The sequence below is a fragment of the Lissotriton vulgaris genome, chromosome 5 (genome assembly GCF_964263255.1).
Source record: "Lissotriton vulgaris chromosome 5, aLisVul1.2, whole genome shotgun sequence".
Classification (NCBI taxonomy): Eukaryota; Metazoa; Chordata; class Amphibia; order Caudata; family Salamandridae; genus Lissotriton; species Lissotriton vulgaris.
The window spans coordinates 1,938,924,488-1,938,943,363 of record NC_141693.1 but is presented as its reverse complement, the minus strand read 5'-3'; the positions used below and the strand labels follow the sequence as shown (position 1 = coordinate 1,938,943,363).

General features: G+C 43.5%; 1 protein-coding gene across 1 annotated transcript in view; it reads right to left on the bottom strand.

The window, feature by feature from the left end:
- Nucleotides 1-18,876, bottom strand: part of LOC147717809 (uncharacterized) — a 299,575-nt gene that overhangs the window by 113,972 nt on the left and 166,727 nt on the right. The window contains exon 10 of the mRNA XM_086924596.1: nucleotides 4,173-4,286. Coding sequence (XP_086780722.1) covers nucleotides 4,173-4,286 — 114 coding nt within the window. The remainder of the gene's footprint in view (nucleotides 1-4,172; nucleotides 4,287-18,876) is intronic.

Sequence of the window (18,876 nt, the reverse complement as noted above, 5' to 3'; positions counted from 1 at the left end):
GGAAGTCTAACTGTTGCTCTGTTAGAAGATCTCTGATGTCTTGGCAGTGTTTGCTCATTGAGCGGGCATTGATTAATCCCCCTTTTAGTTGGGCCATGTTAGTGAGCGCGACTTGCTTGAAAGTATTACCTGCAATCTGGATTTCTAATTTGCAGTGGAGGCATGAACATGCCTCTTTTAGCTTCTCTGGTGCCATCAGATATCTACATAACCCCCCCATGTTTAGAGCTTTTAGTTTTGCAAAAGAGTACATAAATATTAGGCATTTTTGGACAGCATTTCCTGCCCTTGTCGCGAACTTGGCGCGGACGGGCGCAGACGGGCTTGCTTTGGGCACGCCTGCATTGGACCGGCAGCGCACCTGCTGCGCGCGTCTGGCCCAGCATAGAACTAAGTAGCTGGCCGGGCGCGGGGAAAGGCTGTGTTCCGGGTTCTGGACCGGAAGTGAAGCAGGTTAGGCCTGGGGGTGTGTCAGCTTCCCTCCAATCAAACTGTGTGAGCTGTGTTGGACCGGGAAAGCAGAGACTCTGCTAGCAGGCCATCCCGGAAGAATGACAGCAAACAATAACAAACAAACAATGGAGATACTGTTGCTCAGCAATAAACACTACATCACTGAATGGTCGACACAAGATAATACAGTTAAAATACATAAAAAGATATTACTACAGCCCTGTCAGACTCCATTGGTATGTATTGCGGAGTACCCCAGGCTGTTCTAGATGTACTGCGGAGGTGGCAAACTTTCAACATGTTACCTGGGATGTTACTGGGAAACTAGCCTGGCTGATGAAGGATGTCACCCCGAAACCTGTCCCAGGATGCTTGTTTCTGGTCCAGGGAGGACCCGGCTTGGCTGTTCGGGCTGGACTGTATGGGTGGGACCAAACTGGGGTGGCGGAGTAAGCGAAAGCACATTGGATTTACCCATATCTCTTGACTGGAGGTGAATGTTTGATTAATTCAGCATTCCGTCCATCATTTGTTGTCACAGTACTTTTCCGGCTGAGAAGGTTCACTGTCATGGCAGTGGTGCTAGCAAAACGACATATAGCAATGTGATGTTGTAAAGGTCCATTGGCAACAACTGAAGAGTGGCACTGAGATTTAACATTTTGTAACATTATATCAGATACAGTAAGTTGATGCCGGTGAAGAGGAGACACCAAAGTATAAGGGGCTATATCAAACATATATTGCTCTGGCTGCAAATACAGCAGTAGATGAGGCAGAGGTGATTGACACTGTGTTGTAGTGTAGTTCCTAGTTTCCCACTAGGCCCTGCGCATTGGAATAACATAAACAGTAGTATCGACGTGGAACTGCGGATATTCCAGGCCTCCACTGACTATGCTAAACTTAATTGGGTTGTGTTGCCAACTAGCTCAGAGGTCACTGGAAACTTTCTTCTCTGCATAGGAAGTGATCAGCTTCCTTGGCACAGACAAGAAGGGATTCAGCTTTCCAACAACCGTGCAACATGACAACTTTGCTCCTCAGATCAAGAGTCAATCTCTAGGGTCGTGTGAAACAATAGACATGTATTTCACTCAGTCAGTCTAGTGCAGTTTACTTTCACGATATGTAGAGAATAGAGAGACGGACGTTTATCAATAAAGGGTTAACATTTATTGAACAGTCTTTCTTCTCGTACAAGAGAAATGTATTGCCACAATTGCAATAATTGTTATTATAAAAAGTACGTACAGTAAGATAAGTATTGCGAAATAGAACTGTAAAAGCATTGATATGGTTTCTTAGCCATACAATGGTTTAAAAGTAATAAAACATATATACAGTCATATATACATTAGGCTAACATACTCAACTGGTGCTTCTAACTAAGCCTACCCCAGTGTGCCTGACCTAAGCCTAACACGTGAAAGGGGAGTAAGTAAGTAGCTTTAAGTTAAGTTGGTTTTGCCAAGGTTTGTTTCAAGAATTCTCGTCTACGGGTTTAGTCAACACCATACCTCTGAATAGAATGATGGAGGATTGGTATCTCCTTCAGGGGTCTCTCTCGATATCCCAGTCACCCGCGAGGGTAAACCGGAAGCGCCGGGACTGGATTTCTCTGCACGAGAAAGGCAGCGGCTTCTCTTCAGCGCGTCGAGGAAGGAGGGGGGACAGCGTCCGCGGGCAGCTGGAATCTGCTGGATGTCTTCGCAGAGGGACGGCTGTTCAGCTCCTTAAGCGTACTGCACCATAGGTCGCGCTTTAGCGGCGATAATGGTATCAGCAGCTTCACCACCACAGGATAGCAGGCTGCAGCGACAGAGTGCTAGATTTACCAACACGGGGTCGTGCAGGCAGCTGGCTTCAGTAGCTCGTACAACAGGCATTGCTTAAGGCAACGTTGGTAATATTTATACCTGATAGGTGCCGGGTTTGACGCAAGTTTGCTGGACATAAGACGTCAATTAAAGATGTCACTAGGAAGTGATAGTTATCAGTTGCTCATTAGAGTTCCATTACTAATCAAAACATAGCAAGCGGGGATTTCCAGGTTTGCTGAGTTTTTATCTTGTTGAAGAACTCTGAGTGTTATCTAGGAATATCAGATAGTGACTACTGCTCTGTCATTGCACTAATTGGTCGCAAAGGAAGTGGCAGAGGGAACTATGCTGGAATGTGGCTCTGTTCGTGTGAGGCCAGAGATGACTTTTCAGAAAATCGCACTTGAACGGTTATGCCAATATAGGGAACAAATGGATTTATAGCCGAATAGGGGCATAAGGTCACAGTATCGATCAGGAACCTAGATAAACACACAACAGTGTAAAATCGCAACATCGGAATATAATGTAAGTGATAAATTCAGGAAAAATCTTGAGTTTCTTGCTCTAGTTTTATTTTCTGTCTTTCTCCTGATGTCATATGCAAGGTTGTTTAACATCAATGTCATTGGAAGAGTTTTTCATATGCGCAATATAATATATGTACAAAGTTCACAATTGCGATCTGCTGTAATGTGGAAAACTAAAAAACAAAATATAAAAACAATAGCTTTCTTCCCAGCAGAGACTAAAGAAGCAGCAAGAGGAGCCACAGCAATAGCCAACCAGCTGCCACCACCACAGTAGCAATCACAGGTACAACAATAGCTGCAAGCACAGTGTGTACCACAAAATTGACAACAGCTTCCAACACAGCTTTAAGCACAGCTGTCAAGGCTGGACTGGGGCTAGAATCCCTATCTTCTTCCCCTCAATTCTTCTTTCCAGAAACCCTCCCATTTAACGTGGAAGTTATGCCGTACATGACCTCTTAGGTGGTTGGACAGCTCCTACAATGGGTGGCTCTACTCAACTGCACTCTATGCCACTGCACTCTACCCTGCACCACTGTACTCTTCGCCACTAGATATACAAATCTTTTTTGGAGGTCACAAACAACATGATTCGGCGAACTGGGCTGTTTGCAACCGCAAAAAAGCTTTTTGAAATGTACAAAGGGCAAATCGAAGTACGGCAACTTGTTATCAAATTGCAATTTGGTTTTCCAATTTGGTATTTGGAAGGGAGGGTTTTTATGGTCTCCTTTCCAAATACTGCATCGCAGTGGTATGTTTTAATGTTTTATCGACTACTGAAAGGTTGTGCAAACCGTCTGCAAATGGGAAGGGGTTACTTGAGAATGTTTAACTGAACATTTTTTAAGAACAGGCAGTGGTCCCACGGATCAGTGCCTACTCTTCAAAAATGGTATCCCATGGAAATCCCTTCCCGTTTGAGAATGTTTAACACAATAATTTTTAAGAACAGTAGGCAGTGGTCCCAGGAACCACTGCCTACTCCTAAAAAATTTAACTTTTACTTTTTTTTTTTAAACACATCCAGTATTTCTTAAAGGAAAATTAGCCACATTTGAAAAAAAAAATAGTTTTATCAAAAAGCAATCACAGACATGGTGGTCTGCTGATCCCAGTTATTATTCATAATGGGGAGAAAACTGAGATCTACCTCATTAAGTGCCCAATTCACAAAGGCAAACTCACACTTTTGTGTACGTTTGCTACTTTTCAGTATGCACAAAAGTAAACTTAGACCAAAAGTCTAACTTTACTAGTAACAACAAGGTAAGTTACTAATAGTAAAGTTAGACTTTTGGTCTAAGGAGGCACTAACCTATCACCTACATGAGTAAAGACATTAGTATAGTATTTGACTTACCCTCTTCCTCATGTGGCTCGGAAACTTCATGCTCATACAGGACGGGTAGGGACAGGCAACGGGAGTTGGTTTGAAATGTTTCCATCTGAGAGTCAGTATAGTTACCAGACCGGGCTGGAAAGAAAATACAAAAGATTAAATTTAATATCGAAGTCAAATAGAAAATAACCATAACCACCCTGAAACTGTTTTAGTGTGCAACTGTGTCATTTTCGGATTGGCACTAGCCAAAAACCTTTCGATTTTACTAAAACTATTGGTATATTATACTTACTTACAATGGCTTTCAGCCACATCTCTTCATTCATTGGTCTGTTGTTGTGCCATTCACAGTTTGCTTTCACCCACTACAGCATGGGGTCAGCCTATTTTCTGCCACTGGTAAACTTCACTTTGAGTGACTACATTTTGCTCTTTCATGGAGCACGTACACACACAAGGTACTTCACTTCAGCGCCAGTATTTTTTGTTTTTAATTTATAGTTATTTTATTGTTGCCTTTGTGTTTAGACCCCGAGGTGAATGTAGGATCTTTTCTACCAGATGTAAATACAGGCCACATTCCACACTTTATCAGTTCCTGTCTCCTGCCAGTGCTGTAGTAAAATCCTTTTGGAGTGTCCTTTGTTTATATGACTGCTGGGATTTCACAGCATAACAGATTGTGTCTATTTGAAGCTGTTCTACATTAAGTTATTCTCTGTCTACTATGTATGAATTACAAAACCCAGATGATCCAAATGATACATGTGAATTCAGAAGCGGACAATTTTTCAGAACACATTTATTCTGGACTTACTTTAACCAATGGTTCGTTAGTAAACATCGCATAAGAAGTGAAATCAGCCTTTATTGTGTTTAATTTGTAGCATTTAGAACACTGTCTTTTGCTTTGAGTGGAGAAGTGTGGCTCAGGGGTTAGAGGCGGCAGACCCGGAAGCTGAGATCGGCCCTGGACCAGGGTTCAATTCCCTGCCTCGACGAGGTTTGGGCTCAATAATTCCACGGACTCGATAATTCTCGCTCCGGTGCCTACTCGACTCACAGGTTCACACTCTGCGACTCTGGGCAATAGCTTGCTTAATCTCCACAATGGCCCCTTGCGGCGGGATGCCTGGCTTTCACCTTGTGGATACCCTGCTGGGGCTATCCCACAGGGGAATACCAGGACGGGTTCCCTAAGCAAGCGCTTAGATGCCTGCGGTGTGGGTGATTTGCGCTATATAAATACATGTACATTTACATTTACATTTATTTCATTCATCCTTATTTCTTCTTTCTTAGTTTCCTTCCTTCCTTCTTTCTTTGTTTCTTTCCTTCTTCTGTCTCTCCTTGCTTTATTTTACCTTGCCTTCTTTCTTTAGGTCTCGCCTAACGTTGCAGCGCACATGTGCTGATCGCTTTGCGAGGTATGCAGTATACACTATGGCGTGGAAGCTCCGCCCATATTTTTTATTGGCTTATTTCCTACATTCAGGTTTTAGGCTTGTTAGTCCCACCTCATGATGACCATGTTGTCATTTGTATCCTACCATGGCTACTGGCCACTTTACTTCAAACACTATTTTGTTCCCCTGCCTCCCCCTCCCGCAGTCTGTCCTTCTCGGCCCCCCTGTCCCCCACCCACACTCCCGTTCGTGCCCTTTTGTCCACCTGCCCGCACTTCCCTCCCTTAGGCTCTCTGCGCTGAGGGTCAAGGTAACCGCCATCTTTCTGCCACAAAACGAAATGACTTCACTTACAAGTCCTAACCCTGCACTGTGAGCGCATGCGAGTCAAGCCTCTTGACTGTCTCCTCTGATCCCGTTGGAGGCAGCCCCATGTGCCGGGAAACATCAGCAGGCTTCAATTACTGCCACCACACGAGAAGTCCCTCTCAATCCTCCCCTTCTCCTCCCCACATTTTCGTTATTGTAATAAAAGCTGGTTGCCCTAGTGACGTATGCCCGTCTCCACGCTTCAACCACAGCCACTTCTCTTTCTGTTCCTGGAGGTGCCACACGCTCACAGACTTCCTTGTTTTGGTTTTTCCGCACATGCGCACTGGAGGTTATTCAACCCCTGAAAATGTAGTTGTGTGCATAGCCAGGGTTGTGAACGGGAAGGAGAGGTAGGGCAGCGTCACCTCTTCTAGGTTTAAGGTGCTAAGAGTAGGAGGAGGTTTTGGGAATGTTTCGTTCATCAGATTGCGTATTCCTGATCGACGTCATTCACAAAGTCGCCGCTCATCGTTTCTGAATGAAAGTGTACTTGAGCGTCGACGTCGACACTTTTTCATGACTGGACTAGCACTTAGGGAATATAATGGAAGACAAAATAAAAAATGTGATAGAACGCACAACGCTATAAAGCTTTTATTCTTTAAACTATCAGCAACTTTTTTTTTTTAATTAAATTTTTACTTGAAGTTAGAACGTTTTTAAAATCACGTTTAAGGGATGCGTGTTGACATCCCCATGGGCAGGTTTGGTACGCAAACAAGGAATTTAAATGAGCCGGGTCTTGCCGTGCTGAAGTTTTAACAAGCATTTGCAATGCAATAGGTCTCGCATTTATGCGAGTTTAAGCTATTGGCATTGTAATTTACAAAGCCTTTTATTTATGTTTTAAAAAACAAAAATAATAAACATTGTAATTTACAATGCCAATAGCTTAAACTTGTGTAAATGCAAGACCTAATGCATTGCAAATGCTTGTTACTTCTTTCTCTTCATCTTCTTTCTCCTTATTTTCTCTTTCCCCTTTCTTTCCATCATTCTTGCTTTTCTCTTCTTTCTTTATGTCTTTCTTTTCTTTCTTTCCTTCCTAGCAATCATTCCTTCCTTCTTTCCTTTCTATATTTTTTCGTTCCGAATATCTTAAATTTTTTTCAGCCCATCTTTTTTGCCATCTTCCCTTCTTTATTTTACCTTTCCTTCTTTCTTTGCACCTTTCCTGCCAACTTTATTCTTCCTTTCTGTTTTTTCCCCCCAAAAACCTATTAATGGTTTTATAGCGTAAAGCAACCAAAACAACACCCAGGGCGTCTATGTGCCCATTCAAAACAAATTCAGCAGCCATTGTTGATCAACCAGCGCCTGGGTCCCCCCATCCCCCTGTGTCCCCTACTCATCCCTCTGGCTCTCCCCATCCCTCTGTGTCTCTCTCCCCAACCATCCTGTCTGCCTTTCCCCATCCCTCTGAGTCTCTCTCTCCATACCTCTGTTTCTCTGTCCCCATCCCGCTGTCTCTCTACCCACCCCTTAGTCTATCCCTCAGCATCCCTCAGTCTCTCTCTCCCCATCCCTCTGTATCTTTCTCCCCATCCCTCAGTCTCTATCCCCATCCCTCTGTCTCCCTCTCCACATCCCTCAGTCTCTCCCCCACCTCTTAGTCTCCTCTCCCCATCCTTCTGTCTCTTTCTCTCCCCATTCCCCAGTCTCCTCTCCCTAGCCATCTGTCTCTCTCCCCATCCCTCTGTGTCCCTCTTCCCTTCCCCCTGTTCTCCCCCATCCCTCTGTCTCTCTATCTCTATCCCCATTCCTCTGTCTCTCTACCCATCCCTTAGTCTATCCTTCAGCATCCCTCAGTCTCTCTCTCTCCCCATTCCTCTGTGTCCCTCTCCACATCCCTCAGTCTCTCCCCCACCTCTTAGTCTCCTCTCCCCATCCTTCTGTCTCTTTCTCTCCCCATCCCTCAGTCTCCTCTCCCTAGCCATCTGTCTCTCCCACCATCCCTCTGTGTCTCTATCCCCATACCTCTGTCTCTTCCTCTCTCCCTATCTCTCTATCTCCATCCCCATTCCTCTATCTCCCCATCCCTCAGTCTCTCTCGCTCTCTCTCCTCATGCCTCTGTCTCTTTCTCTCTCCCCATCCCTCTATCTCTCTCCCTATTCCTCTGTCTCTCTCCCTATCCCTCAGTCTCTCTCTCCTCATGCCTCTGTCTCTTTCTCTCTCCCCATCCCTCTCATCCTATTCCTCTATATCTCCCACAATCCCTCAGTCTCTCTCCTCATGCCTCTGTTTCTTTCTCTTTCCCTATCACTCTATCTCTATCCCCATTCCTCAGTCTCTCTCTCTCCTCATGCCTCTGTCTCTTTCTCCCTCCCCATCCCTCTCTCTTTCTCCCTATTCCTCTGTCTCTCTCCCTATCCCTCAGTCTCTCTCTCCTCATGCCTCTGTCTCTTTCTTTCTCCCCATCCCTCTATCTCTCTCTAATCCTCTGTCTCGCTCTTCATCCCTCAGTCTCACTCCTCATGCCTGTCTCTTTCTCTCTCCCCATCCCTCTGTGTCTCTCTCTCCATCCCTCTGTGTCTCTCTCCCCATCCCTCTGTGTCCCTACACCCAGTCCTGTTATATCTGAAGAAGAAGCAAAGAGTACGAGCTGTCCTGAACCACCAAGGCCTCCACACAACACAACCGGAGTGTGATCAACCCCTCTGATATAACCAAGAACTACACCTTCATGTCGCTTTGCTGTGAAGAGTAGTGTCGGTCAAGCTGCTCTTCCTGCCTCTCTCCAGCTCCCACAGAATTTTGTGCGCCCTCTATAACTCATGCCAAGCTTTTCTCTCTCTCTCTCTCTCTCTCTCTCTCTCCCTCTGTCTCAGTCAATCTCTAGGTTTTACAGAGTTCTGTTCCTCTCTTTATCTCTTTTTATAGCTTTGTTGCGCCTTTACTAACTCACAACAAGCTGCCCTTCCTGTCTCTTCTCTATCTCATTATGGAGTTTTGTTCCACCCTTGCTAACTCCTGCCAGGCTACTCTTCCTGTCTGTCTTTAGCGCCTCCAGATTTTTGTTCTTTGTAACTAAGGACAAGCTGCTTTTCCAGTCTTTCTCTTTCTGTAGCACCTTTGAAGTTTATTCTGACCTTTGTAACTGCCCTTCCTGTCTCTCTCTAGCTTTTAGGGATTTTTGTTCTGGCCTTTCTTACTCATGCCAAGCCGCTCTACCTGTCTCTTGGTCTAACTCCTAGAGTATTTTTCTTCTCTTTGTAACTCATGCCAAGCTTCTCTCGCTCTCTTTCTTTCATTCTCTCTCTCTCTCTCTCTCAGTCTTGCAAAGGTTTTTGTTCCTTCCTTTGTAACTTATGCCAAGCTGCTCTTCCTGTCTCTGTTGAGCTCCTAAGGCTTTTTGTTCCTCCCTTTTGTAACTCAAGCGACTCTTCCTGCCTCTCTTTAGCTCCTAGGACGGTTTGTTCTGCCCTTTGAAATTCATTTCAAGCCACTCAACCTGTCTCTTGCTCTAACTCCTACAGTGTACTGTTCTTCTCTTTGTAAGTCATGCTAAGCTTCTGTCTCTCTATCTCTTTCTTTCTCCCTCTATTTCTCTCTCTCACTCTTACAGAGTTTTTTGTTCCTCCCTTTGTAACTCAGGCCAAGCCGCTCAACCTGTCACTTGCTCTAACTCCAACAGTGTATATTTCTTCCCTTTGTAACTTATTCGAGGGCTGCTTTCTCTCTCTCACACTCTCTGTTTCTAAGGGGCATATTAGCAAGGCGGGCGATATGAAATTATCGCTGCTTTTGCCGCCGTTTTCGGGCGCAGAGTGGCGATAATTTCATCGCCCTATTAGGAAACTGTCGCTAACATCAGTTAGCGATAGCTTTTAGGTTTGCGGTCCGCTTTGCATGTCAGCGATATTTATCGCTAATGACATGCAAAGTGGGCGTACCCAACCTGCTAGCGACTGACATAGTCGCTAACATCGCTATTGCCTATTATCAACGGAGGCGTAGCGATGAAAAAATTTGCGCTAAGCACTAATATCGCTGAAAACTAACACCTGCTCAGACCACTTCTTAACCTGTATATCCAATGGGAGTTGGATATTCAGGTTAAGACCCTAGTGGCGTTAATATTCCCCTACGTTTTTTCGCCCTTACTAACTCATGGCAAGCTGGAAGCTGCTCTACCGGTTTCTCTGTAGTTCCTATGCAGTTTTGTCCCACCCTTGTAACTCAAGCCAAGCTGCTCTCTCTCTCTCCCTCCTCACCCTCCCTCCAGTCTGTTTCTAGCTGCAATGGAGTTGTTCTTCCCTTTGTAACTCATGCCAAGCTGCTCTTTCCATCCCTCTCTGTCTCTAGCTCTGACGGATGTTTGTTCCGCCCTTTGTAGCTCATGCCAAGTTTCTCTTTCTGTCTCACCTAGCTCTAAAGGAGAATGTTTGCACCCATTGCAACTCATGCTAAGCTGCTCTTCCGGTTTCTCTCTAGCTCCTATGGATTTTTGTTCCACTCACTGTAACTCATGCTGCTTTTCGTGCCTTTGTCTCCAGTGACGTAGACATACACATCGTGCATGCCTTTTCTCCAGCTCCTAGAGAGTTTTGTTACTCCGTTTGTAATTCATGTAAGCTGCTTTCTAGTCTCTCTCTAGATCCTATGCCCCTGTGTTCTTCCCTTTGTAACTTTTCCCAAGCTGCTTTTCCTGTCTCTTTCACTCTAGCACTTATGAAGTTATGTTACGCCCTTTGTAAATTAATTCAAACTACTCTTTCTGGTTCTTTCTAATCCTACATAGTGCCGATATAGGCAACCTCCCCCAGCGGCTGCTGTGAATCTAGGGCAGTGTAAACAGAACACACACACCCTCGCCCGCCGCAACCGCACAACCATTTTGTGGCCAGGCCCGTTCCTGCCCTGAGTGGGCCCTATAATTCCAAGCCAGTTTGAGGCCTGCACAGAAACTCGCAATATACTAAACGCGGGCCCCCCTACTCTGTTGCACCTTTGCTCCCTCGATCTCTAACCACACTATTGAGCTAGACTGAAGGTCGAGTAACCGCCCCCTAAGATATAGGAATTGGGGTTAGAAGAACACCAGGCCCAAAAGGCCCGAACTCAAAACAACCAAACGAAGAGCCCTATTTCGGATCCAGGAACTCAACGTGACTCGGCAGACGGCGTGACCAGGAGGAACAAAGAGGGAGGCCAGATGGGCCGGGGCAGGTATAAGTACCTCGCCCGACCCTCTGGGTGCCGGAAGTGATGTGGGGCCAGGCTTTTTTGGGACTCCCCGGGGGTCCCCACGACTCGAATGTGGTGATGTGCCTAATGTGGCACTAAGGTGGCCACCAATTTGAATGGGCACAGTGCGTGCGCCGCAGGCAGCCTCAGAGTTTGGTTTAAACCCTTTGTATCTCATGCCAAGCTGCTCACCATTAGCTCCTCGTCCATCTTCCTCACCACAGTAATAACAGAAAGAGCTTTATTCTATCTCCCTACCAAAATTTCCAAGAATAAGTTAGCACACTAGTTCTCTATCCCTCCAATATGGATGACTTCATCTTCCTCATTTACCCTATAAAAAAGAAGTACACCCATAAACTCCACTTGTTTTTCTAGTTTCTGCAATTAACTTTTGAGTGCGTCTTTCATGTTTTGCAGGTAAGGGGGAGTGAGGTCCTGCTTTAGCAGACTCATGTGTCCCGCACTGTTGGGGTATTGCCTTAGCATACTCAGGCCTTGTTATAAATTGGGGGCAGTTCTTTTTATAACTGTATTGCCTTGTTTTTAATTTTTGTAGGCTTTAGATTGTCCCCATAATGCGCTCCCTGTTACCTGGGCTTTAGCAAGGCTTTGGGGAGTGCTCTCAAAGATTTCCTTTTGTTTTCCTTGGGGCGGTCATGGGGCGTTGTGTTGCCTGTATCGTGCTCAGCTGGAGGGAGGACATCCAGGCTTATTCTTAGCAATCTGAGAGTGTGCTTAGGGAGTGTGGTTGGTGTTTTATTGAATGCTCTGAATGTACACGCTTCTGTAGGCCCTATTAACGTTGCAGCAGAAGCCGCAAGGCATTGTGCGGTGGTTGCTTGGCAATGATGTCGCTTTGAACCCATCATATGTTATGTTGCAAGACAACTGTTTAAGCAGGAGTATTTTGCTGCTTTTGTCATGATTTTTGATGATTGCATGATGGAGACCGGTGGGAAATCGGAGAAGGAGACCTACAATATGGAAGAACCAGGGGTTCCTGAGGCGATCCCTTCCTTGTTTGCTATCCAGCAGATGATTCAGGCAGCGGTAGCAGCTGCTTCTAGGCAAAGCGAACCTGTTCCTGCAGCAAAGAAACCTCATTTGGATGCTATGGCTAAAGCAGATTCTAACTCAGAGGAAGATGCTGAGTTGAAAGGTTGATATGTGCAGCGTGCTGAGTGGAAGGAGGTCCTTAAGCATATTCGCTGGAATTTAGTGTTCACTGATGTGGTGTTGCCTGAGGAAAGTGAGGATTCTTTTCACTCAGTACCAACATAAGGAACCTGAATCCTTGCCGAACTATTCTTCTTTAAAAAAGGTGTCAGAGTGATGGAGCAAGGTGGAAAAAAACATTTGTATACCCCTTGCAAAGTTAACACTCCATAACACTGACAAGTACTAAATGTGTGGTTTTGAAAATTAACCAACCTAGAGTAAATTGCATACACCAATACACGTGGGATACTAATTTGCATGTATTGCATAAGCAAATAATCTAATAATTTGTTGAATATTGTATTTTAAAATGTACGCATATGTTATAAACTTGAAGAAAAACTGCATGAATGTGTTTTTGTCTGTTTATTTTTGGCATAAAACATGAAGATTTGTAAGTCAAACTATGCATAATTTTTGGCCATTTTATGGGGCCTAAGCCAAAGATGACAGCGAGGCGAAAATCCTACCCATGGGAAAGAGGAGACGAATAACAATTTAAAGGACACTTCGAAGGAAGTCATACTTTACACAAAGACACCCCAGTTACAGCAACGTGATGATGACTTGCAAGAAATGTGAATAAGGAATGATGAGGTTATGCTCATCCGACTCCAAATTGACCAATCACAGGCATTACAGAACTTAAGAGTTAATAATTTAGATAGATAAGTTAGTGAAAAAGGTTATAAAAAAGGACGTTTGGGACATTGAAAAGAGCTTGCTTTTAAATTTGATTTTTGCACCCCGAGATTCTGTCAGTCTGCGCAATTTTTCATTTGAGGCACAGGGACTTAGAAAATGTTCCTTTTTGACTTTAACATTTTAATGGGTGCGACATCCAGAGTGGGAAAGAGAGGCAGAGAGGTTTCCATTTGGGATTATTGCATTCTGTACTGATGTCTTCGTCTCTTCATTTGGGTAATATTTCACAGTCTTATTTTCTCTCCGCTGTCATTGTTAATAAATTAATGTTATTGAAAATGTAACCTTTTCTTTCAGGATTGCATTGCAAAGTTGAGTTATTTCTTTAGTTTTATAAAACATAGAGATCATGCAAGAAAATTAAAATATTGATAAAATAAAAATTAGATAAATGAAGAATTAAGCTGGTCTTGATCCTTCCTTCTGTCAACTTTACTAGCAGATCCAAATCTAAAATATGAATAGTGGGGTGATATTATTTTTCTTATTTTAAATGAAGGCCATGGTTCTTAGAAATAAAACTGCAGTTGTAAATAATGTATAAAGTATAGTTTAGGCCCTCCACTACAGAACCGTGACTCCCTTATTGAACCCATACTGAATCCTCGGAATGGATTAAATGTGTATATGGATGGATGATTAGAGCGATGGGCCCAAATTGCAAGATGATTTAAGGGATTCCGTGGGTTTATTTGTGGTGGTTTGTGAAGAATTTTTGGAGCCGCGCTGCACCAGGAGAATGAATGGAAGGATGTGGACAAACATGGTTTTCCTTGTTCTAGGCCAAACGATATCTGTTGCAAGACTTTGCGGACATGTATCCGGCATCCATTAAGGTGGATTCAGTGGTGAAGTGATCTTCTCTCTACATTCCACATTCTAGTTTCCAGCCCCATGAAATTTCGAATGTAGAACAGAGGATGATTATGTGTGGATTCTATGTCTGGCAGTTGCTGCCAGGAGCTGGAGAAGACTATGGCCAATACACGTATCTCCAAGTTATACATATCGTGTGATGTTATTGCGATTTCACACTACCATAGTTTTGGTGACAACTTGGCCACAGTGAAGAATCCATGTGTACGCAGCGTGTTGTCTACGCTAAAGATGGCCTTTTAGGTTTGTGTTGCGGAACAGTTCCACCCTAGCAGGTGCGGAACCACGACAGTGGTTGTGTGGTAGAGTGTATTGAGGCAAGCAGGGTGACTGTCAGTGAGTTCCACAAACAATTTAAACATCTCTGCATGAGCACAGGTTTTGAGGCTCGAGACACACAGACTTTAAGTAGTGTTTGTTGTGGTTGGCATGAATATTCGATTAGCAGGACAGGCCCAGTTCGGTTATACCTATCACAGGCGCACCCGCTGTCATCCGCTTACTCATGCATCACAGTCCCTGTGCAGTGTATCACTAGCATCTATTCCAGCGGCTAGCGGTGATTGTTTTGTCTGGCTCAGTGAGGGGTGGAGATGTCTTCACACGCAGCGCACGTTTGCAGGAAACCAAGGAGCTTTGCAAGCAGCCTTGTGTTCATACTGTTAAACGCACACAATCGGAAGGAGTAATATTTGGGAGAAGCAGTACTACTGTACACTGTGATGTACACACAGTATTACAGCACATCACACGAACCATTAAAATCAGGTGATTTCCTCTGGATGCCAGAGGTGGAGCGCACATACAGCTATTAAAAAGTGTGATATGCAAACATTATTACAGCGCATCATAATTGGTATTAAGATCAGGTATCTTTCCACAGGCTGATCGTAGCAGTGCGCACACAATTATGTTGGCAGCATACGACTCTGGAAAAAAACTTCGCTAGTGTGACTGAGTACAGTGCAGTGTAGAGCATCTTATGAACTGTGAAATGCACACTTTAACGTTGTTTGGACTGTGACATGCCCATTGGGTGCCAGCTAAACGGGGATCTGATGTGCTTTCATATAGATTAATATTTTGTTTTGGTTCACAGATGTGCTGCAGCGAAGCAAGAACCTTACACTCTGTTTTTATATATCTACCGCCTACTTTTCACTAGTGTTTATTTTTATTTTGGTCCGTTTTGGTAGGTTGGGTATAGGTGTTGCATATCCTGGTTCACAGTCATACTCCAGGTTCAAAACCTTACCCCTATACGTTTTGGTTCGAAATACAGTGCTCTACCTCCTTTTCTGCAGATACCAGGGGACCCACAAATATCATGGCCAAATTGCCACAGAGCTTTTAAGAAATACCTTTGGACAATTGGAGGCAACAGATACTGTCCTGAGCGTAAAATATATTTGCTGGACGACAGTTTACATTTTGAGGGCCAATCCTTCTATAAGCATTTATTACCTTACAAATTGGTTGAGAATGAAGAAGATATTAACAAATATAATTTAGCTGTTAAAAAATATGTTACAAAATATGAAAAGCAGTTTGATGTGCAGTCGGTTTAGTTGTAAATAGGCACAAGTAGCAGCAGAGTGTGAGTTTGAGAGCTTCACATCTCAGCTTATCCGGGATCAGATTGTTGTAATATGCTGGAACAAAAAGGTTCAGGAAAGGTTACTGTCTTTGAAGAATCCCACACAGAAAAACCATTGATGTTCTGAAGAGCATAGCGCTTTCCATGTAAAGAGTTGACACAGAAAGAGCAGAGTGTGGTGTCTGTAGTTAAAGAGAATTCTAATTCTAACCAGAAGGGGCAGGGTAAACAGTTTACAAAGAAAAAAGAGGGTAAAGAAGGATTTATTACTCAAAAAAATGTTTTTTTCAGATGTGGGTATCCGAGGCACGGGCCAAATGGTTGCCCGTGTCCGGCTAAAGATGTAAAATGTAGGGCCTGTAGTAAGGTTGGACACTTTGCCATGGTTTGTCAATCGGTTAAGGATAAAGACAAGGTGAATTAGTTTCCTGACAGTGAATCTAACAAAGGTCTAGAAGATGAGCATAGTGAAGAAAGGAATTTGGTATTGATAGTGCAAGGTGAAAAGACCAACTGCGTAGACCCATATGAGAATACTTTGTATGATGGAAAAGTGTTAAACCTGTTGATTGATTTGGGGGCAAGGAGGACGATGGTCATCGATGAGTTGTTTTAACAAACATGGGATGACAGAAAATTGCTCCAGCAAGACAAAACTCAGTAACATATGATGGAAGGAAAATTGAGCTCATGGTATATTTAGTATGCCTCATAAAATTCAAGGCCAAAGTCATTTTTGGGAAGATGTACATAGCCAGGAAGAGTTTAAACATACTTGGGTGGTATCATCAGGGTTTATTTGGAATGACACTAAGGCCAGTGAGGAAAGTTCAGGTTTCTTTGGTTGAACAAGGGGATTTGGGTAGATTCCCATCCACTTCCTAGTATAGATGACATTATTACCATGTTTACAGGTGCCAAAGTGTTTAGCAAGATCGACTTGGCATCTGCTTAGCATCAGATCGAACTAAATGAGTCCTTTATACACTTTAAAGCGTTTGCATCACCAGTTGGCACATTTTAATTCAAGTAGATGCCTTTTGGATTGGCATCTGCTGCTACTGTGTTCTACTAAATGTGCTCCAGAGTGTCAAATGGGAAGTGACATTCCAGGACAACATTCTGGTGGCAGAAAAAAGATCTGAGCAGTCACAATAAACTCATGCAGGTGGTATTAAAATGGTTGCAGAAATTCGGAGTAGTAGCCAATAAGAAGAAATGTGAGTTTGTCAAAAGTAGCATACAGTATTTAGGCAATGTCTTTTCTGAAAAAAGGGTAGAACCAAGACTTGGTTTGGTGGAAGCAATAACAAGAGCTCCTGAGCACAAAAGCAAAGAACATGTGTCATCATTTCTCGGAGTTTGTGAGTTCTATGTCGAGTTCATCAGAACATTCTCAGCAAAAACTGTACATTTGAGGGAACTACTTAAGAAAAGAGTGGAGTGACGCATGTCAAGATGAATTTGTTGCTCTCAAGAATGACATTGTGCCTGCAGGAGTTTTGGCACCTTTCAGTCCCACGAGGGAGTGTATTATAAGAGTAGATGCAAGTAACAATGGACTGGGTGCTATGCTTACTCAAAGGAGCACCGCTAGAAATTAAGTAACTGTGGGATTTGCCTCTAGGTCATAGAAAGAAAATAAGACAGTATTCTGTTATAGAGAGAATTGCTAGCCTGTTGTTGGGCTGTGAAACATTTTACAAGTTTAATATGGGGAAGGAGATTTTCTCTTAAAACAGATTACAAGCCATTGGTAAATATACTAGGAGGCACTGTTATAAGAGACCACACTCAGAGATTGTCCAGATTGAGCTCCAAACGTTTAGAATATGATTTACCGGAGCAGATTATTTATCACGCTCCAGAGTCAGTTCTGAAGAGAGTTCTATGAATTGTGAGGAAGATGATAAGGAATGTTTGATGGCCACAACATATGTCTGCCAAGGAAATGTATTCCCAGAGGACGAGTGGAATGTTGGTGGATGAAGATTTGGAGAGTGTGAAGAAAGAGGGATAACCCAGGGAGAAAGTTTTGCCAGTAAGGATACAAGCGTATATCAAGGTGGCATATGAGTTCTTCATAGAGAGGAATGGGTTGTTGAAATGGTTACACATTTATTCCTCTCAGTGGGTTGAAGGAAATTTATAATTGTGAGTGGGCATGAAGGGCACCTAGGTCAAATAATCACAGAAAGGAAGATAAGGGAAGGTTATTTGTGACCAGGCATGGACACAGAAATTGTCACTAAGGTTGTGCCAATAGTGACGAAGACATGAAAACAGAGGGTATGCCTCTCCAGCCATGTGTGTTACCTGAAGGGCCAAGGTTAAACCTGGCTATAGACTTCATAGGCTCACTTTACCATGGAGATCTAGGTTTCCTATAGCAATAGTGTATTACTACAGTAAGTGGTGGGAACTAGATTTCATAGAAAAGCTCAACACTGTTGCAGTTATAAAAATTCTTAAAGAAATCGTTTTTGAGGGAAGGTTGGGCTAACTAAATCATATCCAATAACGGTGTACAATTTGTATCGAAAGAAGTTAAGGAATTTTTGCAGAGCAATGTGAATAAAACACAAATGCAAAGCGTTGTATCACCAAATGGCCTTTTAGAAAAAATGAACCGCGTGTTGGTGGAGTGCATTCAGTGGGCTGTTCAAAGCAAAATTGGGTTAAGTGCACCAGTAGAAAGCATGGTATGGTCTCACATTGGTCAAGTTCCAATCGAGCCACAGGAGTACGTCCCTTTGAAATCATTAAGGGAGGGGTACCAACATCCAAACTATGTCCTGCATGGTTGAGAGAATTTCAACATAAATCTAACCAAGCGCAATTATTAGACAAGATTATACTGACCCGGGTAGAAACATATCAAAACAAAATAAAAAATGGGTATGATGTCAGAAACAAGCCCAAGTGGGGGAGAAGTGTGATCAAAGTTGGCAACTGGGTGCATGTGAAAGACCCTAATCATGATATTAAAGGAGAGTCCATGTTCAGGTTTCCAGAAGGAGTTGATGTAATGTCTAAGAATGCTGTCTGCTTTAAAGAATATGAATGATGGAACAAAAGCAGGGTAGTGATGGTGAAAGCAGAGAGATGGCAGTGATGTCATCTGGCTTGAGTGTGTCATCTTCTGGTGGGAAGACTGATTGTGGAAGAGCTGATGTGTACCCTTGTCCCAGGCCATTTTTCCATGTGCTTGCTTCAGGTGTGTTGAAGGTTGCTGATCCCTTGGAGAAGCAAACGCGTGGTGGTCAAACCAGATAGATATCGCAACACATAATGAGCAACCATTTTATATTTTTTATGCTCTTATAGAAAGGGTTGGCTGGAGAGACTCATGTATTT